Genomic DNA, 27,229 nt, shown 5'->3' with positions numbered 1-27,229 from the left:
ATGGGTCAATGAAAATTTCTTTTTTGACTTAGAGTAAACGCATGCATTGCCTTGTGGACACGGCACATTCGAAATTTCCACGGCCGTTGTTGTTGTTGTTATCATTGTTTAAGAAAAAGGAATATACCCTAATAATGACAATCCTATTATCTTTTAAAATGTTTTCTTTTCTTGTTTCTTCAATTGTAGTTGAGATTTTTCAAAGACAATAACATTATTTTTATTGTTTTCAATGTTATTATAAAATTTACAGAAATAAATATTATGAAAAAAAAGAAATTATAATGACTAATAAGACCACATAAAAAAATGCTAAAAATATATGATTTGTTTAATTGTATTTGCACACTTTATTTTCACTATTTTTTTACAATAACATACGTACTAAATTCATACGAAAATATAATTATTTTTTATTTTCATATGTCCAAACACTAAATATTCATTCTATATATATAAAGTGTAAATTGTAGTCTAACTGATACATTTGTGTACGTGAGTATTTGCTGAAAAATAATCTGGATTGAATGAAAATAAAAAATCGCACCATATATATATATGATCTTGGAAATACACGCAACACTCGAATTTTAGGCGAAAAATCGAACAAGTAGAATATTAGGAGCTTATTTGCTATGGCATATTAATTCTGCAGACAAGAATCTGCATAATTTTTGTTCTGTCAGAATTTGACAAGATAAAGTTTTATTTAATAAACATTGAAGTGTCTATTCAAAAATAAAAGATGCACCTTTCAGATTTAAATCCAAAAAGTTGCCAATTACAAATTCATGTAATTATTAAACACTTCGTTCAATATCGTATACCTACTCTCAAGCGTGCACCCCACGGGATCCTTCCCGAGAATAGCTCGATACAAATTTCTTATTTTCAAATAAATTCAATAACAACAAAATAACCAACAGTATTTCAATCTTCATGTGCATATGAAATTAAGCTGGAGTGTGTTTCTGCTTTAAACGGGGTCTTACTACGTTGTAATTTCTTGCAGTCTTGGGTAGGAACAGTTTTGAAATTCCCTAAAAGCTTGCAAGAGCCATTTTAATTTCTTCTGTTATTTTTGTTATCATGAAAGAATATTAATTACGAATCAAGACAGTCAGGGGTGCAAAGCTGGCGCAACTTCTCCTTCTCCATGAGGCAGCTCTTGTGGCAGTCGGGAAAGGACATTATGCTATTCCTCAATCAGACATGGATGATTCATTGATTGAGAGCGAATCAAAATGACGAAATTAAAATGGATAGATTGACGGTAGACTGAGGAGTATTCTTTTATTTCACCCAATTAACCGAAACTGTTGTACATCAAATTTTCTTATGGCAACCACATTTTATTCTACAAAGGTATTGCCTGGCGACAGAGCTGCTGAAAGAAGTCATTTTCGGGAGGAATACCTCGAAAGCATCCATCAGTTACCTCGCCGATGCTTCCTGGCTCGCCCGAGTATGTGGCCTTCCGACATCCACATTTCTAAACCACACTATTAATATAAGATTCCATCTTCCTTTTCCTTTAATTAACAGCTGATTGGGATGAGGATTTCAACTCAACCCAAATGGAAACGACTCATGGTAACCGCGCCTCAAGGTTGTACAATATTAATAAAAACAATCAAACTAACTTGCTAAACTTAGATTTATATAAAGACTATTAATCCATCAAGAATTATATAAAAACACAAAACTTTACTAGTGATTGATTGTACATAAAACTTCAGTTCAAGACAAATATAAAACGTTTATATATTACAAACAAGCCAATGTTCGTCTCGAGTACTTCTAACTAAAAGCAACGCCTGACAGAAAAATTAAAATATCAGCGACAACTTTTATTGAACAAAACACCAACTGAAAACTAAGTAAATTAAAAACATTATTATATATGTATATTATATATCACTTACCTGAAATTCTCCGAGGGAGTAATGCCGTGACAAGCAGAACCTTGTTCCCCATCTCATCTGTAAAGCCAAAGTAAGCTTGTCTGAAGCTCCGTTTGAAGATCAACAATCCAACGAAACCCCAAAATCCAGTGGCAAATCCTCCCACCACAAATCCCCAAAACCATATTTTATCCATTGAGTCTCCATCTCATTCAGCATAATTTTTAGCATTTGAAGCATTCGGAGAATTGTTTCCAAGACATGTCTTCGGCAGAGGAGCTCCACAGAGTTGAGGATTGCCATCATAACTTGCATGGTCTTCGAGAATTTGCAGTTGCTTTCCTGTGGGAATATGTCCTGATAAATTATTGTTGGATACGTTCAAGTGGCTCAGAAAATAGAGATTTGATAGACTATTGGGGATTCCTCCAAACAAATTGTTGCTCGAAAGATCAAGAGATTCCAAAGCCGTCAAATCTCCAATCTTTGCTGGAATTTCTCCATCCAATGAATTATGTAACAAATTGAGGCCATACAAGTTGCGAAGGTTTGTCATCTCTAAAGGAATTTTCTTAGTAAGATTATTGCATGAAAGATCCAAATTAATAAGATATCTTATATTCCGAGAGTACTCCATCACTGCTCCTTGGAACACTTGAAGAAAGCTATACACATTATTATACAATAGACTTGGAGACTTATATTCAATCATGCCCGAGAGATTTCCAAAGCAATGCGAGATTTTTCCAGTCGACTTGTTATTTCCGAGGTCTAGCATTTGAAGTTCAGAAGTTTCACAGAGTGCCCGAGGAATCTCCCCATGAAATTGATTATCCCTCAACTTAAGAACCAAAAACTGTTGCTTATTTCCGACCCATTCAGGTAATCTACCGGACAACATATTTTCTCCAATATCTAAAACTCTTAAGTTGGTACAATCCTGTAAAGTGGAGGGAATCGGTCCTGAAAGCTTGTTGTTGTTCAACAAAAGCCATTGCAATCCGCCAGCACCTCCAATGGATTTAGGAATGATGCCTGAAAGCTCATTGGATGACAATGACAAAAACCTTAAGCCTTGAAAGTTTTGCCAAGATTCTAACATACTACCAGATAAATTATTGTTGGAGAGATCTATAACCATCAAATCTATCATATTGCACAATGAATCGGGTAGTGAGCCATTAATGGAGTTTCGGCTCATTAATAAATATTTCAGAAGAGGTAACATGTAACCAATGCCGCTCGGTAGAGTTCCTGAAATGCCGCAATTGGATAAGTTAAGCCAATTAATGCCTTCTGGGATTGTAGCCATGTTGGAACTGACCTCCAATGTTGGAAGATCCCATGTCGAGATATTTCAATTGAAAAGAGGGCACCCAACCATATTCAAATTCAAAATTGATCAAGTTGGAGGATACATAAAGCTCTTTAATTTTGAGCGCATGTCAAAGTGAACCTCAGAAATCGTTCCATTGAACAAGTTGTCTGCAACATCCAGGCTCTCCAGATTTGATAGTTGGCCCATAAATATTGGGATTTCCCCGATTAATTGATTCAAAGAGAGAGACAAAACTCTCAATGCTTTCAACTTTCTGAAGGATGATGGAATGGAACCCACTAACTTGTTACCAGCAACAATCAACACTTCCAAACCCGACAAGTTTCCAAGAGATTCAGGAATTTCACCACTTATATTTGAGTCAGAAAGATCAAGAAATGTTAATCGTTTGACTTTGTCCAAATCATTCGGTAAACCACCTTTGAAGTTGTTTCCTGACAATTCTAGGCTCTTCAAATTTTGACTCCAACATCCAGAAATATTGTTGAAAACTGATGAGATCTCCCATGAAAGTGATTATAAGACAGAGACAATGATTCCAAGCGGCAATTATCACCCAAGAGTTTGGAGATCCAATCTTACTCATATTCAAATTGGTTCTCATCAAGGTTGAGATGAACAAGGTTTCTTAATTTTAAAAATTGCAAGTGTGAAGTGTTGTATACATTGTTTGAAAGATCAAGAATCCTCAGAGAAGTCATATTCGAGAGAAAGCAAGGAACTTCTCCGTGAAATCCGTTCGAACTAAGATCCAAGCGATAGACATGTGAAAGAAATGAAGAATTTAAACAAGAATGGGATAAGTGATTGTTAAGTGAACTCCGTGACAAGCGCAGCACAGACAAAGAAGGTAGCACGTTGAGTACCTTAACTAAATCATTAGTTTGGGAAAGGTTAACCCAACTCAAATCAAGATATTCCAACGATGAAAAGTTGGAAACCCATCTGATATCATTGGATATAAGGCCATCATTATAGTTGAGATCAAGCCTACGCAACTTTACAGATTGCCAAGATGGTCTGGGACAACACCATCAAGAAAACACCCAGAGAGGTTAAGATACTGCAGCTCAGTCATTGATCCTAAAAATTCAGGAATTCTACTTCCTTGAAACTTATTCTGACTCATGTCCAAATAATTGAGATACTTTAATTCCCTTAAAGAAGGATCAAGACTTTTACCCTCTAACCTGTCATCGAAATTAATATTAGGCATGTAATAGTCAAAACTAACATTTCCCCTGAGATCAAGTTCGATAACATGGCCGGTAATCTCGTCGCAAGTGACACCTTCCCACGTGCAACAATTCAGGTCCCTCCACGAGGACAATCTGTTCGTAGGATCGACAAGACTTGCTTTGAACTTGAGGAGAGCTTTCCTCTCTGCAGCAACACAACCAGAAGATGCATTTATGGCAACACATAAATTAATCCCAAACTCCAAAACAAGCATTAACATAAAAAGAAGAAGAGAAGAAGTAGATATCTTCTCCATTGCAACAATGAAACTCAAACAAGATTCAAATGGCTTTAATGAGATTTTAGGTCATATAGCTGTAGATGCATGATGAACCAAGATTCAAAGAGTACTTATAGAATGGCACCATGTATCCTGTATGTATTTATGTATGTATGTTTATATGTATGCACACATTTTATTTTAAGTTCTTTCACATCCAATTTTTCTAGCGAGGACTCAGTCAATACTGCAGAAAATTATTATGTCGATATTCTACATATCGCTTTCAATATTTATTTCAACGACTCATCCATATTGTTACGAGAAAACGAGAAAGAAAACAAATAAAGAACACAGAGATTTGCGTGGTTCAGTGACGGTGTGTCAACATTCACTGGGAGAACCGGAGATATTATATTATAACAATTCAGAGAGTTATAATCATAGTCATAAACCATAGCTAGCTATCTATTTCTAAGCACTCTCAAAACATCCTAAATCCAAAAGGAACTCTGCCAATTGAAACAGTCTTTTTGCTTTGGTTCCAGGTCAGATAGACAGCTAAGCTAAATAAGTCGAGTTTCAACAGTCTCCACCTTGACTTGGAGTTTCTCCGACAGCTAAAGGTTCCTCAGTATCTCAGTCGTCTCTTTCCTGCTGGATACCCTCAGGGGACTTTACCTCTTGCGAATATTCACCAAGTTCAAGCAGCACTCGAATAATTGGATGTGAAAGAACTTAAAATAAAATGTGTGCATACATATAAACATACATACACAGGATTGTAATAAAAAATCCGTCTTCCTCTGGAACATCGATACACCGAATTTTTAGCCAAATTCAAAGCACTCTGACTATAATAACACCAGTTTCTCCAACTTCAGACCCAAACTTACACCAGACCATGTAATCAGGTACCCTCCAATACCGTACGTTGTAAAGTTGTAAAGTAGACTTTTAACCGACTGCACATCTAAACAGAGTGAAGATAAAGCAAACAACTATCTTTGTTTTACCTAGTCACCCAGAGTCTGCATAGCCAACCAGACCATCACCGGCGTTTATCTCAAGCTTCTTTCAAATATGGCAACATCCACTTTATAGCTACCCAATGAAGCTTTACCCGAATTAGCCATAAACTTGCTCACGACACTACCGCCGAGATCCGGTGTCTTCGTATAGCTAACCTCTTCAATGAAAATATTTTTTTGACTAAGAGTAAACGCATGCATTGCCTTGCCCTAATAAAAATGTGGGTAGATAAATATTTACGACTCAAACTTTTAATATATTTTTCTCACTTTTAATATATTTTTCTCGTTTCTTTAATTGTAATTGAAATTTTTCATGAACAATAACAGTATTTTTATTGTTTTTAAAGTTATTATAGAATTTAGAAGATGAATATTTTTGAAAAAATATATATATAATCAATTAATAGGAACAAATAAAAAAGTGTTAAAAATATATGATTTGTTTAATTATATTTTCACATTTCATTTTTGCTATTTATTTATCATAACATACTCACTTGATTCATACAAAGTGTAACTAATTTTTATTTTTTATATATCCAAACACTAAATATTCATTCTATATATATAATTACTTCCCACGTCACTCAAAAATTATACTTATTTTTTATTAGTATTTCACAAATACAACTAATTAATTTTACTCATTTTCAATTAATTTGGTGTAATCTCTGGTCGCAGATGGAACATAGATGAGCCAATGACGGTCCACCGCGAACCTCCTCCATGCAAGAATCGACTTTGAAGGCTCTCTTTGCGGCGACTACCCCCCGATCAACTTCAAACTTGAAGACAACTGATGCACGAAATGCACGGAAAAACAGTCGCCCTGCTCAGGTAGCACAATGCACCTTTGCTTAAGACTGTCAAGGTATGATCGAATTCGATGCTTCTAGAGTCATGTCGTTTTCGGCTCCGGTGGAGAGTCATTTCGTTTTCCCTTCCGGTGGAAAGTCACGTCATTTTCGGCTCCGGTAGAGGGTCAATTGTTATTTTTATTTGCGTTTTCTTGCATTGTATTCAACTTTGTTATAAACCTAAGTTGGTTTCTGTTATGCTATATTATTTGGTCTTATCAATATATTAGATTATTTAAATTTGAATATGTTTTGTATTTCTAACAATAAGATATTTTGCCAAACAAAAATATAATATAAAAAAAATAAGTATTTTATTTAATATTTTAAGAAAAAAAAGTTTATGAATAGTAGAAAACAAATCAAATTGCTCAAACAAAAATTCTCTCATTTAATTATACACAAAATGAGATATGAGGGCAAATTTCTTCTTGATGTGAGTAGACAAGCAAACACACTTGCTTTTACCTCTACCTTTGCCTTTGCCTTTGCTTTGTCAGTCAAGTCTTTCATTTTGTCAATTGATGGAAACAACTTAAAAGAATTCCATGCGCAGATAAAGTGATGACTGAGGTAACCATTAAACACCACAAGCATTCATTCATTAATTGATACCCACCACAATCAAACCATTCATTCATAGACCCACACAACAAGAGTATGCAAAAATTAATAAAATAAATAAATAAAATAAAGTATGTTAGAACTTATTCTTATCTTACTGTCTCAATATCCAAGGGTCCCATTTTTTTTTTTTTTTAAAAGATCTTTAAATATTAATTATTATATAAAAACGTAGTAGAAATTAAAGAAAAATGACAAGAATATTTTATTAGTGTCTTATAATATTTATGCAAAAAATTATATTGTACTAAAAAATATGGTCCTTTAGAGCTGATCCAAGATTTTTGGAGATATTTTTAAAATATCTTTTAAGATAAAAAATAAAAAATAAAAATATATGTATAAAATGAAAATAGTGTCGTGTTTGTTCGTGTAATAACTCCAAAATTCTTCGTCAAAAATAAAAAAATCTCTTTAACATGTGAGTGTCCGGGTCGAACTCAGGGAATATGCGAATATCCTATATTTAATTAGAAAAAGTGCAATGAGTTAATGCAATCGAAGAAGTTGAAAACATAAATTGCAAAAATTAAATCTAACTAAAAAGCAATCAAATATACGTATTTCGAAAAGAATGAAGTGAGGCATTTGTGTCTGACTTTTGCGTTCCTTGATGGCTAGATTTCCATGGATGAAATGAGCGGGATGACGATAGCGTGATAGCGAAAAATATATGTATAATTGCGGAGCGGCACGGAGAAATGAGTGTGATCGCGTTTGCTCGTTTAAGCCGATTCTCGACTCGGTTGGTACTTGACCTTAGGGGATTTACAACGAGGCTTCAGCGACACCCGGCGAAGAACATTATAAGCAAAAAACTTTACTGTCACTAGATATTTCTGTGACCCAATAAACCACCGGCTATGCCCCATGAATATTCTTCCAACTGTTCCGCTAGTGGTTCTACCCCTCTGATACCTCTCTTTAATCGGAATCGAATTCAAAACAACAACTAAGCAGGTCAACAAGGCTCCCGCGTACTTAGCTACGTTGAACTACCCGGAATCTGCTTTTGGCACGAAACATGGTTGAAATAGTCGATTCTTCTACCGCCCTTCCGCAACCTTGTCGAAATCCAACTTGAACAATTCAAATCGAACATGGAATTTTTGGGTGAAAGTGACGCGGAGAAATATGATAGGATTTTACTATCTAAATTGCAGGAATTAAAAGAAAAAAAAGGGATAAAATCAGTTTGCTCGAGACACAAAATCGAAGATCTTGTATTATTAAACTATATAAAAATACTGAAGAAAAAAAATGGAGAAAATGGAATATACTGAATGTATACTATTGTGAATATATGGTATGTATATATATATATATGGTACAATTAGAGAGGATATTTAGAGGAGAAAAAGCTTCTGGAAGCTTGGCGGTTACAACGGCCAATAAATAACTACTTCTAAAAATAACTACTAATTACCTCTAAAAATAACCATAAATAACTAACTCTAAAAATGCCTACTAATATAACTACTAATAACTACTTATTTTCTAGAAAGTTCTAGAATAAAAATTACAGAAAAAAGCAAAAAATTTGCTAAAAAGTAGTGCAGGAATTTAATATAAGAGCTGGGAGAGTGCAGAAATAAATGCAGGGCTGGAATAAAGGCAGGAGTTGGGGGTGTAAATACAGACAATGATTGCAGCGAGAATTAATGCAGTCGCTGCTCATGGTGTCCGCGCAGCCGTCGCTTGTCTTCCGCGCTCATAAATACAGCCGCCGCTCGCTTTCCGCGCTCGCTTGCCTTCTGCGCTAGCCGTCGCTTGCCTTCCGCGCTCATAAATACAGCCGCCGCTCGCTTTCCGCGCTTGCTTGCCTTCCGCGCTTGCTTGCCTTCCGCGTCAGCTGTCGCTTGTGTTCCGCGCCAGCTGTTGCCTTCCGCGCGGCCGTAGCTTGTCTACCGCGCTTGGTTGACTTTGACTCTCGCGTGTTGACTTTCTGACGTTGATGGTTGACTTTTGTTGACTTTCAATTTTTTTTGTTTTTTTTTTTTTCGCTTCTGAAGCCATTTTTCACTTTTAAGGCCAATTTTGGACTTTCATATGCATTATTTCACCTGTATAAATGAACATTTTATAAATATTTATTTAAATAAATAATACTTATTAAATAAAATTAATTTAGTTAAAATTAAATACACATAAATAATGCCAAAAAAATATAATTTAAGGAACACATCAATTAATTTAATTTATACACCAAAATAATTATAAATTACACTTAAAAACTAATAATTTAATATTATACAAACAACATGAGTTCATGAATACAATTATTAGAATAAATTAATATAAATAATATCAAAAACATAAACAAATAATTAAATAAAGAAATATAAGGTATAAAATATGACAAAATCAAGAATTATCTCAAGGTTGTACAATGTTAATAAAAACAATCAAACTGACTTGCTAAACGTAGATTTAAATAAAGACTATTAATCCATCAAGAATTATACAAAAACACAAATCTAAAGAATCCTAAGGAAATCTCCTCAACATAGAGATAGCCCCAACCATAAATAATCATTTAGACGTAACAACAAATTGCTCTGTCGCTCAGTAAATGGATCGAACTGCATCACTCTTGCCAAGATGTTCGATCCTTTGGAAGCTCATTGCCACTTCCGTTTCCGCCGCCAAACTGAGAAAGTTTTTATCATTGACCGCATTTTCAAGTGTCTCTCGGCTTCTCTTCTTCACAATTTTCGTAGGGTAAAAAGGAATGCTTGTTGCAGTGAAAATACTTGCATACTTCACTAGTGATTGATTGTACATAAAACTTCAGTTCAAGACAAATATACAACTTTCATCTATTACAAACAAGCCAATGTTTGTCTCGAGTACTTGTAACTAAAAGCCACGCCTGACAGCAGAATTAAAACATCAGCGACAACTTTTATTGAACAAAACACCAACTGAAAACTACGTAAATTAAAAACATTATTATATATGTATATTATATATCACTTACCTGAAATTCTCCGACGGAGTAATGCCGTGGCAAGCAGAATCTTGTTCCCCAGCTCATCTGTAAAGCCAAAGTAAGCTTGTCTGAAGCTCCTTTTGAATACCAACAATCCAACGAAGCCCCAAAATCCAGTGCCGAATCCTCCCACCACAAATGCACAGAACCATATTTTATCCATTGAGTCTCCATCTTGTTCAACATGATTTTTGACATTTGAAGCATTCGGCGAATTTTCTCCCGGACATCTCTTTTGCAGAGGAGCTCCACAGAGTTGAGGATTGCCATCATAACTTGCATGGTCTCCGAGAGTTTGCAGTTGCTTTCCTGTGGGAATCTGTCCGGATAAATTATTGTTGGATACGTTCAAGTGGCTCAGAAAATAGAGATTTGATAGACTATTTGGGATTCTTCCAAACAAATTGTTGCTCGAAAGATCAAGAGATTCCAAAGCCGTCATATCTCCAATCTTTGCTGGAATTTCTCCATCCAATGAATTATGTGACAAATTGAGGCCATACAAGTTGCGAAGGTTCATCATCTCTAAAGGAATTTTCCCGGAAAGATTATTGCATGAAAGATCCAAATTAACAAGATATCCTATATTCCTAGAGTACTCCATCACTGATCCTTTGAACACTTGATATAAGCTATGAAAATACATGGTTAGAAGTGGATACTTAATTTCAATCATGCCTGAGAGATTTCCAAAGCAGTGCGGGATGTATCCGCTCAACTTGTTATTCCCGAGGTCTAGCACTTGAAGTTGAGAAGCTTCACAGAGTGCCCGAGGAATTTCCCCATGAAATTGATTATTCCTCAACTTAAGAATAAACAATGAAAGTTGCATATTTCCGATCCATGCAGGTATTTTACCGGACAACATATTTTCTCCAACGTCTAAAGCTTCTAAATAAGTACAGTTTTGTAAAGTGGAGGGAATCGGTCCTGAAAGCATGTTGTTGTTCAACAAAAGCCATTGCAATCCGCCAGCACCTCCAATGGATTTAGGAATGGTGCCTGAAAGCTCATTGGATGACAATGACAAAAACTTTAAGCCTTGAAACTTTTGCCAACATTCCGACATATTACCAGATAAATTATTATTGGAGAGATCTATAACCTGCAAAGATCTCATATTGCACAATGAATCAGGCAGTGAGCCATTAATAGAGTTTCGGCTCATTAATAAAGTGTTTAGAAGAGGTAACATGTAACCAATGTCGCTCGGTAGAGTTCCTGAAATGCCGCAATTGGATAAATTAAGGTAAACTAGTGTCTTCTGGGATTGAAGCCATGATGGAAACTGACCTCCAATATCGGAAGATCCCATGAAAAGAAAATTTAATTGAAAAGAGGGCACCCAGCCATGTCCAAACTTAAAATTGATCGAGTTGGAGGATACATCAAAGTATTTTAATTTTGAGAGCTTGTCGAAGTGGACCTCAGAAATCGTTCCATTGAACAAGTTGTCTGAAATGCCCAGCCTCTCCAAATTTGATAGTTGCCCCAAAAATATTGGAATTTCACCACTTAATTGATTAGAAGAGAGACTCAACCATCTCAATGCTTTCAACTTTCTAAAGGATGATGGAATGAGACCCACTAACTTGTTAAAAGAGATATCCAACACTTCCAAACCCGACAAGTTTCCAAGAGATTCAGGAATTTGACCACTTAATTGATTAGAAGAGAGACGCAACCATCTCAATGCTTTCAACTTTCTAAAGGATGATGGAATGAGACCCACTAACTTGTTAAAAGAGATATCCAACTCTTCCAAACCCGACAAGTTTCCAAGAGATTCAGGAATTTCACCACTTAATTGATTAGAAAAGAGACTCAACCATCTCAATGCTTTCAACTTTCTAAAGGATGATGGAATGAGACCCACTAACTTGTTAAAAGAGATATCCAACTCTTCCAAACCCGACAAGTTTCCAAGAGATTCAGGAATTTCACCACTTATATTGGAAAAAGAAAAACGAAGAAATGTTAATCGTTTGACTTTGTCCAAATCATTCGGTAAACCACCTTTGAAGTTGTTTCCTGACAATTCTAGGCTCTTCAAATTTTGACTCCAACACCCAGAAATATTGTTGAAAACTGATGAGATCTCCCCATGAAAGTGATTATAAGACAGAGACAATGATTCCAAGCGGCAATTATCACCTAAGAGTTGGGAGATCCAATCTGACTCATATTCAAATTGGTTCCAACCAAGGTTGAGATGAACAAGGTTTCTTAATTTTAAAAATTGCAAGTGTGAAGTGTTGTATACATTGTTTGAAAGACCAAGAATCCTCAGAGAAGTCATATTCGAGATAAAGCAAGGAACTTCTCCGTGAAATCTGTTCGAACTAAGATCCAAGCGATAGACATGTGAAAGAAATGAAGAATTTAAACAAGAATGGGATAAGTGATTGTTAAGTGAACTCCGTGACAAGCGCAGCACAGACAAAGAAGGTAGCACGTTGAGTACCTTAACTAAATCATTAGTTTGGGAAAGGTTAACCCAACTCAAATCAAGATATTCCAACGATGAAAAGTTGGAAACCCATCCGATATCATTGGATATAAGGCCATCATTATAGTTGAGATCAAGCCTACGCAACTTTGACAGATTGCCAAGATGGTCTGGGACAACACCATCAAGAGAACACCCAGAGAGGTTAAGATACTGCAACTCAGTCATTGATCCTAAAAATTCAGGAATTCTACTTCCTTGAAACTTATTCTGACTCAAGTCCAAATAATTGAGATACTTCAATTCCCTTAAAGAAGGATCAAGACTTTTACCCACTAACCTGTCATCGAAAATAGCCTTATTCGTGTAATCGTCGAAACTAACATTGCCCCTGAGATCAAGTTTGATAACATGCCCGGTAACCTGGTCGCAAGTGACACCTTCCCACGTGCAACAGTTCAGGTCCCTCCACGAGGACAATCTGTTCGTAGGATCGACAAGACTTGCTTTGAACTTGAGGAGAGCTTTCCTCTCTGCAGCAACACAACCAGAAGATGCATTTATGGCGACACACAAATTAATCTCCAACTCCAAAACAAACATTAACATAAGAAGAAGAAGAAGACGTGAAGCAGATATCTTCTCCATTGCAACACAGAAACTCAAACAAGATTCAAATGGTTTTAATGAGATTTTAGACCATATAGCTGTAGATGCATGATGAACAAAGATTCAAAGACTACTTATAGAGTGGCACCATGTACCATGTATCTCTGTATGTATGCACGTATTTTCTTCAAATTCTTTCACATCCAATTTTTTCCATAAGGACTCATTCAATACTGGAGAAATTATATTCTTTTGTCGATATTATACATATCTTTATCAATAGTTATTTGCACAATGACTCATCCAAGTCTTTCCACAAGGACTCATCCATTTTTATCAAAATTCTCTTCTTACAAAATATCGTTTTGTAATTAAAATATTACATTCAATAGTTATTTTAAATTTATTTAAAATATCAAACAAAAAAAAAGTTATATCCAAAATTGTAGTGCCTATTGTTTTTTTTAAATTATTTCTTTATAATTCTTTTCCTAACCCTTAAATAACATTTTTAACATCTAACTTGTAATTCAAATATTTTTTTTATATTCTAAATAATATAAATATTTTCATGGACATATATCTAAACAAAGCCTAAAAGTCTGGCATTTCTACTACATGAACCATCAAACACGAAGAAAAAAAGAAAAAGATTAATTATTAATAACTAATTAAATCCTAAATATTTAACTTTTTTACTATGTGAAGTCATGAACCATCAAGTATTGATTAATAGCTAATAAGTAACTATTACCACTGTATCGATGATCCAGTGGTGTATTAACATGTTTATAATATTGGTTAATCGAAATCAAATTGATTAGTTAAAGTAATTCTCAAATTCTCTGCTTGAATAATAATAATACCATTGAACTATACAAAATCACTTAACTGTCAATTAACATTTGATATGAAATTCAAATAAAGATTATTTACATAAGACATTAAATTACTTGAAATGAAATAGGCATATGCATGATATTTCCACAAGGTAAAGACAATTTTCATTTGTACATGATATGAAAATGATGGGTCAATGAAAATTTCTTTTTTGACTTAGAGTAAACGCATGCATTGCCTTGTGGATACGGCACATTCGAAATTTCCACGATCATTATTGTTGTTGTTATTATTATACTTTTGTCCTACATAATTTATTCATTCTTTATATTTTTGTTTATCCCAAATAATTTGTCTTTTCTTTTTTTTTAAAAATATAATTATAAACTTTAATTATATTTTAAATTTTATAATTTATGGAGTAATTTTTTTTAAGTAACTATTTAATCTTTTTAATCTTAATTTATAATTATTTTTATTAAATCATAATTATTTTTACTAATTCATTTTTAAATTATTTACTAATTACATAATATATAAAAGTAAGTGCCCAGCTAAAAGTGGACAAATTAGCTGGAACGGATGTAGTATTATTCAACAACAAAATATATATATATACCCTAATAATAACGAAGTGTGGGTAGATAAATATTTCGGACTCATCTTTTAAATTATAAAAATAATGTTAAATAATACTTTCTGCCTCAACTTCTAAGTTCACATTTACCGTCATTATATTTAACATTAAAAATATTTTTATATTTGTATAAATTTTTTTTTACAAATATTCTTTTATTAGTATTATATTAGTATTATAAGACACTAATGAAATTATTTTTGCAAGTTTTTCTTAATTTGTATTACGTTTTAATATAATAATTAATATTTAAAAATTAATATGCAAAACATAAATAAAACTCTTAGAACTCGACCGACTAACGTAGTATAACAATGAAAACACATGAATGATATACATAATACCAACAAGCATGTAGTATATTCGGATAGCATATGGTAATTATGTTACCATAATACCAAAAATATTATTGATCTAATGTTTTGTGGAAAAATAATAATAATAATAATAATAATAATAAAAGATTAATATTTAATTTTATCTTTTAAAAAAAATATATATTTGATGTAGAAATAAATCGTGACTAATTATTGATTATTTTATTTATTTATTGGAATAAAAGCAGAATTTAAAAAATAATAAAAATAATAATTTCGAGAGAGACACACGTGTCGGAAGAACGGACGAGGGTGTAAAATTCTACTGGTGTTCCCTACCGTACGCTGTGATTGCTCCACAGTCGCTTTCTCCACTGTCGGGTTTCCCTTTTGGCCCGACGGTTCGCAATTCTGCTTCTGCTCTCGAATTTTCCATAAACCCTAAAAACTCAAATCCTTCGAGGGGATTTGGTTTTCATCTTTGGATAAGGAATAATCAGTGAAAGAATCGAAGAAGAAGAGAAATGGACGTGGAAACCCGTAACAAAATCGAAGACACAGTTTTGGAAATCCTGAAGAACGCAAATATGGACGAAGCGACGGAGTTTAAGATCCGGAAGTCGGCGTCCGAGAAGCTGGGGATGGACCTTTCGGAACCGAGTCGGAAGAAGTTTGTGAAGCAGGTTGTCGAGTCGTATCTCGCGGCAAAGCAGAATGAAGCCGAGGAGGATCAGAAAGCAGAAGAGGAAGTGGGGGAGGAGGAGGAGGAGGAGGAAGAGGAGGATGACAATAGGAAAGGAGACGGAAAAGAGTATGACGACGAAGGTGGCCTCATTATTTGCCGCGTGAGTTCGTAATGCCTTTTATTTTGAAATATCTTTGTTACTTTTGCAGTTTGTTTTAGGAGTAACTGTTCGTTTGATCACTCGTTATGAATTCCTTGGATGCTGATGTTCAATTGAGTGAAATTTTTTTCTGTTAAATAATAATTTGTAGGGATAATGATATTTGATTGGTTGGTTGGTTCATAATTTTATGTATTCTGAGCACAATCCATGGCACAATTATCAGGTTCTGTTTAAGTTCGAGTTTTTGCATACTAAAAATGTAGAGGTCTATCACATTCGAAGAATTTAATTTATCATTGTTCCTCTAAAGGATGTTTGTGTGTTTGTTCATGGAAATGCCTGAATGAATATGAAACTTGGATTGAACTTATATCACCTGTTAGGCTAATTGATATGCTTTTGATTTTGATGTTAGTTATCGAATAAGAGAAGGGTGACATTGTCTGAATTTAGAGGGAAGACTTTGGTTTCGATTAGGGAGTACTACCAAAGAGACGGAAAAGAGCTTCCAACATCTAAAGGTAATGACATTTTTCGCTACATTGTAAATTGCTCTGTTTAAAAATGTTGGTGTGATGTCTGCCAATATGGCACCGTAGGTTCACTAGTTGCCTGCTCATGTGTGTCGTCTTTCAGTATGACAATGTTGGATAATGGTTTAGGCTTGATTATAAATGGTTCGCTAAAAGAATTAGTATTGCGTGGAACTGAAGGTAAAGACATAGCTTCATATCGATGCTGTATGAGTGAGGAGTCTGTCGTAAAAAATTACAAAAAGGTTCAAGGAGTTGGTATTCTGAATTTCTAGGCATCAATTTTTTAGTATCTTTAACTTGTTTTGGAATTAGTTTGGGAATTTCAGTTACTATTTAAGTGGAACTGCTCCCAACAGAGAAGCTAGAAATGTACTACCAGCAACATGTTGTTTTCGATGATATATTTGGTAGTAATAAGGATAATTGGCGTCAACTAAAATCCACAAATATGTTACAATCTGACAGTGCATCTTTTAATTGTTACATGATCATGTTTATAAATGAAGATGAATTCTAATCTTTGGTTTGTCATCAGTCCCTTTTGAAGTTCACTTGTAGTAGTTGTAGTTTCTTTAAACTAATTGTTTGTTCCCCGGATAGGGATAAGCTTGACCCCCGAACAGTGGTCATCCTTCAGTAAGAGCATTCCTGCAATAGAGAAGGCTATCAAGAAAATGGAATCTAGGTGAAAAAAACCAAAGGAGGGTTCTTGACCTTGAAAACAACAAAACATTCGGTAAATGCTTCAAGAACTGTTAGTTTCTTCAGACAGTAGTATATATATTGTAGCCATTCTGCACTGTTTGTTTTATCGATGAAACTATATGTCAAAGTTATTCTGTGCCTCATGCTTTTGTCCCAACTTGAATCCGAATTTCGGCTAATTGGCACAAATATGAATGTAGTGTTTGATGTATATTTACCTGGCTCTTTTGTTGTGTTAGCTGTTAATTAATACATTATGCCAATAGATGAAAAATAATTTACAATTTGACAATAAAAAAAAGAGGGCCTAGCATTTATCTAGATTGTGAGAAACTCTCTCATGTTGAAAGTGACACTGTCTGGACTCTTTCTGATTCAATTTTTGTACATTTTCTAAGTCTTTTTTCTTGACATTTAGCCAACTCTGAAAAAATCAAACTTTATCTTTGTTCCAACATAGTTTATCTTGGTCTCTTTGTAGGATGACATTTCCACTCTCTTGTTTCTTAATTTATCTCACCTAACATTCACTCTTAAATATTTTTTACGGTCGAAATTGCATAGGTTTGATAACTAAGGATAGAGTAGAACTAAGTTGTTGAATATTAATGATTGCCTTATTATTTGACATAAGTTGTTGAATTATTGGTGTGTTATTTTATTCGAAAGTCGAACTTGTATGCACCTAATTGTGTACACATGATCCTGTTAGGCCCCAAGTCTTGGATTAATAATAATCAATGTCGTATTGTTAGGTGCCCTATTGTGTCACTTTGATTGGCTGTCCAAGTTTTGATCATTTTCATAACAAAGATTGTCTAACCTACCACAATTATGTATGATTGGACAAATTAACTTTAGACCATATAATAAAATTCCTTGGAATATATATATATATATATATTTGCACAAGCAAGAGAAAGAAAGAGACAAGGAACCCCTTGTGAGTCCTGAAATGAGAAGGTTGACAAGATCAACCCCTCAATAATCTTTGGTTCGATGTTGACTCATATTAGTGTGTATTTAGATCATACTAATAGACAAAATTCCATGAAATAAAAATTATTATGTTTTTCGACAAAATCATGAATATGTTCACTTAGTGATTTTTAGTGAAATAGCTATTGAATGTAATGATTGGTATGAAAATTTAATATAAGGAAGTGTAAGTTTGCCTTCATGCATACCTCTGTTTGATGAAAGGGGTATTGATGAACAGATCATGAAATTTACTTTGATTATCACTCCAATTGCCTTTCTCAATTTTATTTTTATTTTTAATGTAAATTGAAATTATTTTTTGAGTATATAACCTACAAACTACACTAGATAAATTATATTTAAGTGGTATGTGACAAATTAGATTAAAAAAAGATATCAGCAAAGTTTGAAATTATGCTTGTTTGTAGATTGAAGTGTTATATTTTTTTATATGAAAGATTTAGTTGAAGCAAAATAAAAAATTTATAATGCAATTTTGAAATAAAAAATTTATAATATTTAAATTAAAATAAATAAGTATTAATTTGAAATATTAGAGTCACTGTTCGAAACGTGTCACCCCCCTGTTGCCTGTTTTACACATGACTTGTTATGCAATAAACGGACTAAAGTTTAGTAAACTCCAAAAGGTATGCAACCGATTCACCAAAAAGCATTGGGAATTTGGTTTATATTATTCCACCTTGTCCCAACAAACACTACTTTTTATAAGCATTCGAATTAAAGTATAAGATAGTGATTTTTTTTTTTTTTTTTTTTTGTTTCAAAAAGGAAAAACCTCAAAATACAAAAACTACTCCGGCAATATTACTCATCATCCTCAAATGGAACGGGTTAGCCGCCGAGTCTTTACAATCAAGAGTACCACCATTGCTTGTTACTGACTGTTATTATTGCGGGCCACCGTCAATTTTATTTAATTATTCTTATTGTTTAAACTAAATTTTTGCTTAATCTGCAGCAGATCGATAGACCACCATCAATATTTGATTATTCCTGCTTTTTAAACTATTTTCTTTTGTCCTTGAATCCTACTTTTTCAATATTAACTTAATAAAATAAATTTTATATATAATTAAAAAAAAAAAAGAAAAAAGATTTTCCGAGGCTCGTGGGACGAATCAGATCATAGGGCTAATATTTTCTAACACAGCGGATCCGGGGACTTGAAGAACTCCTGATCCCAGGACTTGAAGAACTCCTGTCGAACCCGTCGAACCCGCCCGTTGACATCCTACCCTCAGAATCCCAAGAGGAAATAGGAGAGGATTCTTCAAAGAACCAATATTCATTATCATACTAAACAATAAAACACACAACACAAGGCTGATTTAACTGGTTATACATACACATATATATACACATACATATATATTCGATATTCAGACATAACTTGTATACGGTGATCGTCGGTACTATCCCAGCAATAAACAGACAACTGGCGAGGTAAGTAAGTCCGGTGTTCCATAACTCCACCTCCAAAAAAATACCTCAGCCTTACATATATAGTCGCGCCCTTCTGCAAACAAACATATGTGTCGAAGAAAATCTGCAGTCGCTTATTATAACACCAATCCTATCTTTATAATTCGTTAGGGTTGATTGTAATGTGCTGGTTGTCCGGATTGTTCTCTTCGAAAATGTCCAAGAGGGAGAGCGCCTACCATGATCAAACATCGTAGTTTCATTACATCAAGCCACACCAATAATGACAAGAACATATGTTAGTACTAAAACCATTTTAAGGTTATAAATTCACCTCGGGGATGTTCAATTCGAGGCGGAATTTGGGGCCATCGTAGTGATGGAGGATCGGCCTGAAAGAGTCCTCTTCCAATGGCTCGCATAACTTCCTCGTCATGACACGAACTTGAGCCGGGAATCGCGATTCCCCGGGATTCTTTTTGTCCTCCCAAGCTGTCGGATCGATGTTTGCGCCGCCAAAGCTAGAAGCCTGAAAGAAGAACCGGTATACATTAGTTACTACAACCTTTGATTCCATCCAAGATTGTCCCAATCCGAAGTTGGGATGATCTATAATTCTATGTATCCAAATTTCTGTAGTTTAACCTCTTGATTAAATATGTTACTACAAGACTTGAAACTTTTCATTTGATTTCTTTGAATAAAAACTTACAATTACTATTAAGTTGAAATCAATAGCTTGTTAAATATGGTGACTCAAATGATCTATAAGTATCTACAAAACAATTGTTAAACAAACATTATTATTGCTAAAACATTTTTTAAACACATAACACCAAAATATTCTGGTTTATTCTATTATTATGTGTTCAAATTTGTTCAACTATGTTTGTTCCTCAGTAAATGTCAATAATTCTTTTGAAAAATAGCATAAATTTAAATATATAAAAAATTCAAAGCTATACATATATATATATATATAAGACAAACCTCAAAGACTCCATGAAGCTGATGAGTTGAGTAGTTATAGAGAAACAATGGTAATCCTGGAGTTATTGCCCTAACAGAGTCTCTGTAACGAGAAGGCAAACCTGAAGAACACCAGATTAGGTCAGAGATATATATGTGTGTGTATATATATATGAGTATGAAAATTGAAGATGATGAATTTACATACCGAAGAGTTGTCTCTTGAGATTCTCAGCCATGGTATCATTATTGCAGACAAAGATGTACCCTCCGATGGTCTCGTTTCTCGGCAGAGCTTCCGCCGGCGGCAGAGTTTTGAACCGCTTGTCCACGCCGGTCTTATCGCCATTGCTGCTGTTGTTATCCTTAGTGCTCTCCTTATTCCCTCTGTTCTTCTTCTTCCCAACCTCTTCGTTCTTAAAGCCTTTGTTTATTTTTCCACTATTCACAGCCACGTTTGCCAAACCTTTACCTTTGATGTAGTCGTCGAAATTCAGATTAGGATTCGAATAAATCCCCTTGTTAAAACCGCCGTTCAATCCCGGCGCCTTGTTGAAACCTCCATTGTTGAATCCAGAGTAGTTAAAAACATTATTATATATGTATATTATATATCACTTACCTGAAATTCTCCGACGGAGTAATGCCGTGGCAAGCAGAATCTTGTTGCCCATCTCATCTGTCAAGCCAAAGTAAGCCTGTCTGAATCTCCTTTTGAATACCAACAATCCAATGAAGCCCCAAAATCCAGTGGCAAATCCTCCCACCACAAATGCCCAAAACCATATTTTATCAATTGAGTCTACATCTCCTTCAGCATGATTTTTAGCATTTGAAGCATTCGGAGAATTGTCTCCATGACATGTCTTTGGCAGAGGAGCTCCACAGAGTTGAGGATTGCCATCATAACTTGCATGGTCTCTGAGAGTTTCCAGTTGCTTTCCTGTGGGAATCTGCCCGGATAAATTATTGTTGGATACGTTCAAGTAGCTCAGAAAATAGAGATTTGATAGACTATTTGGGATTCTTCCAAACAAATTGTTGCTCGAAAGATCAAGAGACTCCAAAGCCGTCAAATCTCCAATCTTTGCTGGAATTTCTCCATCCAATGAATTATGTGACAAATTGAGGCCATGCAAGTTGCGAAGGTCCATCATCTCTAAAGGAATTTTCCCGGAAAGATTATTGCATGAAAGATCCAAATTAACAAGATATCTTATATTCATAGAATACTCCATCACTACTCCTTTGAACACTTGATGTAAGCTATGAAAATACGAGGTTAGACCTGGAGTCTTAATTTCAATCATGCCTGAGAGATTTCCAAAGCAGTGCGGGATGTATCCGCTCAACTTGTTATTCCCGAGGTCTAGCATTTGAAGTCGAGAAGCTTCACAGAGTGCCCGAGGAATTTCCCCATGAAATTGATTATTCCTCAACTTAAGAATAAACAATAAAAGTTGCTTATTTCCGATCCATGCAGGTATTTTACCGGACAACATATTTTCTCCAACGTCTAAAGCTTCTAAATAAGTACAGTATTGTAAAGTGGAGGGAATTGGTCCTGAGAGCATGTTGTTGTTCAACAAAAGCCAATGCAATCCGCCAGCACCTCCAATGGATTTAGGAATGGTGCCTGAAAGCTCATTGGATGACAATGACAAAAACATTAAGCTTTGAAAGTTTTGCCAACATTCCGACATATTACCAGATAAATTATTATTGGAGAGATCTATAACCTGCAAAGATCTCATATTGCACAATGAATCAGGCAGTGAGCCATTAATAGAGTTTCGGCTCATTAATAAATTTTCTAGAAGAGGTAACATGTAACCAATGTCGCTCGGTAGAGTTCCTGAAATGCCGCAATTGGATAAATCAAGGTAAACTAGTGTCTTCTGGGATTGAAGCCATGCAGGAAACTGACCTCCAATGTTGGATGATCCCATGTCGAGATATGTCAATTGAAAAGAGGGCATCCAGCCATGTTCAAACTTAAAATTGATCGAGTTGGAGGATACAAGAAGTCTTTTTAATTTTGAGAGCTTGTCAAAGTGGATTTCAGAAATTATTCCATTGAACAAGTTGTCTGAAATGCCCAACTTCTCCAAATTTGATAGTTGCCCCAAAAATATTGGAATTTCTCCACTTAATTGATTAGAAGAGAGACGCAACCATCTCAATGCTTTCAACTTTCTAAAGGATGATGGAATGAGACCCACTATCTTGTTATAAGAGATATCCAACACTTCCAAACCCGACAAGTTTCCAAGAGATTCAGGAATTTGACCACTTATATTTGAACCAGAAAGATCAAGAGATGTTAATCGTTTGACCTTGTCCAAATCATTCGGTAAACCACCTTTGAAGTTGTTTCTTGACAATTCTAGGCTCTTCAAATTTTGACTCCAACATCCAGAAATATTGTTGAAAACCGCTGAAATCTCCCCATGAAAGTTATTATAATGCAGAGACAATGATTCCAAGCGGCAATTATCACCTAAGAGTTGGGAGATCCAATCTGACTCATATTCAAATTGGTTCCCACCAAGGTTGAGATGAACAAGGTTTCTTAATTTTAAAAATTGCAAGTGTGAAGTGTTGTATTGATTGTATGAAAGATCAAGAAACCCCAGAGAAGTCATATTGGAGAGAAAGCAAGGAACTTCTCCGTCAAATGAGTTCTCACTAAGATCCAAGCGATAGACATGTGAAAGAAATGAAGAATTTATGCAAGCATGGGATAAGTGATTGTTGTTAAGTGCACTGTCTGACAAACGCAGCACTGATAAAGAAGGTAGCACGTTGAGTACCTTAACTAAATCATTAGTTTGGGAAAGGTTAACCCAACTCAAATCAAGATATTCCAACGATGAAAAGTTGGAAACCCATCCGATATCATGGGATACAAGGTCATTATTATTATGGAGATCTAGGCTGCGCATGTTTGAGAGATTTCCGAGATGGTCCGGGACAACACCATCAAGAAAACAGCTAGAGAGGTTAAGATACTGCAACTCAGTCATTGATCCTAAAAATTCAGGAATTCTACTTCCTTGAAACTTATTCCGACTCATGTCCAAATAATTGAGATACTTCAATTCCCTTAAAGAAGGATCAAGACTTTTACCCACTAACCTGTCATCGAAAATAGCCTTAGTCATGTCATCGTCGAAACTAACATTGCCCCTGAGATCAAGTTCGATAACATGCCCCGTAATCTGGTCGCAAGTGACACCTTCCCACGTGCAACAGTTCAGGTCCCTCCACGAGGACAATCTGTTCGTAGGATCGACAAGACTTGCTTTGAACTTGAGGAGAGCTTTCCTCTCTGCAGCAACACAACCAGAAGATGCATTTATGGCGACACACAAATTAATCTCCAACTCCAAAACAAACATTAACATAAGAAGAAGAAGAAGAAGACGTGAAGCAGATATCTTCTCCATAAAGACACTAAACTGAAACAAGATACAATTTGCTTTTAGTAAGTGATGTAATTTGTAAGTGCATATATTTATTCATGAGCGTCTATGGTCTGTTTCTTTGGTTTTGAGACTTAAAATTCAAATAGTAAAATTTGTACTAAAAGAAACGCATCCTTGGATTTTGGATAATTGTTCGATGAAATATAAATATAAATTGATTTAATATTATGAAGATAAAATTGATTTTAAATATAATATTAGAAAAATAAAAAAAATAAATAGTTGATTTGATATTTGTAGAGGAAAACAATTTAAGAATAGTAAACATCAAATCAAATTGCCCAAACCAAAATTCTCTCTTTTAATTATGCACAAAATGAAATATGAAAATGATGTGTCAGTGCAAATTTGTTCTTGATGTGAGTAGACGATTAGCAAAAACACTTGCTTTTGCTTTGTGAGTCAAGTCTTTCGTTTTGTCAGTTAATGGAAAACAACACAAAAGAATTCCATGCGCAATATAAAGTGATGACTGAGCGAACCATTAAACACCACAAGCATTCATTCATTAATTGATACCCACCACAATCAAACCATTCATTCATAGACCCACACAACAAGAGTATGCAAAAATTAATAAAATAAATAAATAAAATAAAGTATGTTAGAACTTATTCTTATCTTACTGTCTCAATATCCAAGGGTCCCGTTTTTATTTTTTTTTAAAGATCTTTGAATATTAATTATTATATAAAAACTTAGTAGAAATTAAAGAAAAATGACAAGAATACTTTATTAATGTCTTATAATATTTATGCAAAAAATTATATTGTACTAAAAAAAAATGGACCTTTAGAGCTGATCCAATATTTTTGGAGATTTTTTTAAAATATCTTTTAAGATACAAAAAAAAAATATATGTATAAAATGAAAATAGTGTCGTGCTTGTTCGTGTAGTAACTCCAAAATTCTTCGTCAAAAATAAAAAAATCTCTTTAACATGTGAGTGTACGGGTCGAACTCAGGGAATATGCGAATATCCTATATTTAATTAGAAAAAGTGCAATGAGTTAATGCAATCGAAGAAGCTGAAAACATAAATTGCAAAAATTAAATCTAACTAAAAAGCTATAAAATATACGTATCTCGAAAAGAGTGAAGCGAGGCATTTGTGTCTGACTTTTGCGTTCCTTGATATGGCTAGATTTCCATGGATGAAATGAGCGGGATGACGATGGCGTGATAGCGAAAAATATATGTATAATTGCGGGGCGGCACGGAGAAATGAGTGTGATCGCATTTGCTCGTTTAAGCCGATTCTCGACTCGGTTGGTACTTGACCTTAGGGGATTTACAACGAGGCTTCAGCGAAACCCGGCGAAGAACATTATAACCAAAAAACTTTACTAGATATTTCTGTGACCCAATAGACCACCGCCTATGCCCCAAGAATATTCTTCCAACTGTTCTCAACCCCTCTGATACCTCTCTTTAATCGGAATCGAATTCAAAACAACAACTAAGCAGGTCAACAAGGCTCCCGCGTACTTAGCTACGTTGAACTACCCGGAATCTGCTTTTGGCACGAAACAGGGCTGAAATAGTCGATTCTTCTACCGCCCTTCCGCAACCTTGTCGAAATCCAACTTGAACAATTCAAATAGAACATGGAAATTTTGGGTGAAAGTGAGGCGGAGAAATATGATAGGATTTTACTAGCTAAATTAATATGCAGGAATTAAAAGAAAAAAAAAAAAAGGGAGAAAATCAGTTTGCTCGAGACACAAAATCGAAGATCTTGTATTATTAAACTATATAAATATATGGAAGAAAAAATGGAGAAAATGGAGTGTATGGAATGTATATTATTGTGAATACATGGTGTGTATATATATATATATATATGGTACAATTAGAGGGGATATTTATAGGGGAAAAAGTTTCTAGAAGCTTGGCGGTTACGACGCCAATAAATAATACTTCTAAAAATAACTACTACTTACTTCTAAAAATAACTATAAATAACTAACTCAAAAAATACCTACTAATATAACTACTAATAACTACTTATTTTCTAAAAAGTTCTAGAATAAAAATTACAAAAAATAGCTAAAAATTTGCTAAAAAGTAATGCAGGAATTTAATATAGGAGCCGTGAGAGCGCAGAAATAAATGCAGGGCTGGAATAAAGGGAGGAGGAGTTGGGGGTGCAGAGCAGTAAATACAGACAATTATTGCAGCGAGAATTAATGCAGCTGCCGCTCATGGAGTCCGCGCAGCCGTCGCTTGTCTTCCGCGCTCATAAATACAGCTGCCGTTCGCTTTCCGCGCTCGCTTGCCTTCCGCATCAGCCGTCGCTTGTCTTCCGCGCCAGCCGTCGCTTGCCTTCCGCGCTCATAAATACAGCCGCCGCTCGCTTTCCGCGCTCGCTTGCCTTCCGCGTCAGCCATCGCTTGTCTTCCGCGCCAACTGTTGCCTTCCGCGTGGCCGTAGCTTGTATTCCGCGCTTGGTTGACTTTGACTTTCGCGCGTTGACTTTCTGACGTTGATTGTTGACTTTTGTTGACTTTCACTTTTTTTCGGTTCTGAAGCCCTTTTTTCAGTTTTTAAGGCCAATTTTGGACTTTCATATGCATTATTTCACCTATATAAATGAACATTTTATAAATATTTATTTAAATAAATAATACTTATTAAATAAAATTAATTTAGTTAAAATTAAATACATATAAATAATGCCAAAAAAATATAATTCAAGAAACACATCAATTAATTTAATTTATACACCAAAATAATTATAAATTACACTTAAAAACTAATAATTTAATATTATACAAACAACATGAATTCATGAATACAATTATTTTAGAATAAATTAATATAAATAATATCAAAATTAGACATAAACAAATAATTAAATAAAGAAATATAAGGTATAAAATATGACAGAGTTATCTCAAAGTACAATGTTAATAAAAACAATCAAACTGACTTGCTAAACGTAGATTTAAATAAAGACTATTAATCCATCAAGAATTATACAAAAACACAAATCTAAAGAATCCTAAGATTCAATCACGAAATCTCCTCAACATAGAGATAGCCCCAACCATAAATAATCATTTAGACGTAACAACAAATTGCTCTGTCGCTCAGTAAATGGATCGAACTGCATCACTCTTGCCAAGATGTTCGATCCTTTGGAAGCTCATTGCCACTTCCGTTTCCGCCGCCAAACTGAGAAAGTTTTTATCA

The 27,229-nt window shown here is 34.6% G+C and overlaps 3 protein-coding genes across 4 annotated transcripts in view; 1 reads left to right on the top strand and 2 right to left on the bottom strand.

The window, feature by feature from the left end:
- The window catches only part of LOC127255887 (receptor-like protein EIX2), a 61,098-nt gene that overhangs the window by 4,376 nt on the left and 29,493 nt on the right, over positions 1-27,229 (bottom strand). The gene's annotated exons all lie outside the window — the stretch shown is intronic.
- On the bottom strand, positions 9,560-24,163 carry LOC127255885 (receptor-like protein EIX1). Of its 2 annotated transcripts, none has more exons than XM_051281648.1 (2): positions 21,169-24,163; positions 9,560-10,089 (listed from the first exon to the last, which is right to left on the bottom strand). In XM_051281648.1, exons 1-2 carry the CDS (start codon positions 23,993-23,995, stop codon positions 10,040-10,042), a joined length of 2,877 nt encoding a protein of 958 aa, XP_051137605.1. In that variant the 5' UTR covers positions 23,996-24,163; the 3' UTR covers positions 9,560-10,039. The 2 variants fall into 2 exon arrangements, with proteins under 2 accessions (XP_051137605.1, XP_051137604.1); XM_051281647.1 differs by lacking the exon at positions 21,169-24,163 and adding an exon at positions 10,198-13,403.
- Positions 15,448-17,383, top strand: LOC127255893 (RNA polymerase II transcriptional coactivator KELP-like). Its single transcript, XM_051281660.1, has 3 exons — positions 15,448-15,906; positions 16,325-16,430; positions 17,046-17,383. The coding sequence occupies exons 1-3, from the start codon at positions 15,586-15,588 to the stop codon at positions 17,132-17,134; spliced, it is 516 nt and encodes a 171-aa protein (XP_051137617.1). The 5' UTR covers positions 15,448-15,585; the 3' UTR covers positions 17,135-17,383.

This window comes from Andrographis paniculata, unplaced genomic scaffold (genome assembly GCF_009805555.1).
Source record: "Andrographis paniculata isolate CXL003 unplaced genomic scaffold, ASM980555v1 Contig54END, whole genome shotgun sequence".
NCBI lineage: Eukaryota > Viridiplantae > Streptophyta > Magnoliopsida > Lamiales > Acanthaceae > Andrographis > Andrographis paniculata.
This window is presented reverse-complemented; position numbering and strand designations above follow the sequence as displayed.

Bases quoted from the DNA above. Each gene is read 5' to 3' on its own strand.
- LOC127255885 (XM_051281647.1), bottom strand. From the start codon at position 13,306: ATGGAGAAGATATCTGCTTCACGTCTTCTTCTTCTTCTTATGTTAATG. The intron at 10,090-10,197 runs GTAAGTGATATA...TTCTGCTGTCAG, and splicing joins ACTCCGTCGGAGAATTTCAG to GCGTGGCTTTTAGTTACAAG.
- LOC127255893 (XM_051281660.1), top strand. From the start codon at position 15,586: ATGGACGTGGAAACCCGTAACAAAATCGAAGACACAGTTTTGGAAATC. The intron at 15,907-16,324 runs GTGAGTTCGTAA...TTTTGATGTTAG, and splicing joins GTGGCCTCATTATTTGCCGC to TTATCGAATAAGAGAAGGGT. The intron at 16,431-17,045 runs GTAATGACATTT...TTCCCCGGATAG, and splicing joins AGAGCTTCCAACATCTAAAG to GGATAAGCTTGACCCCCGAA.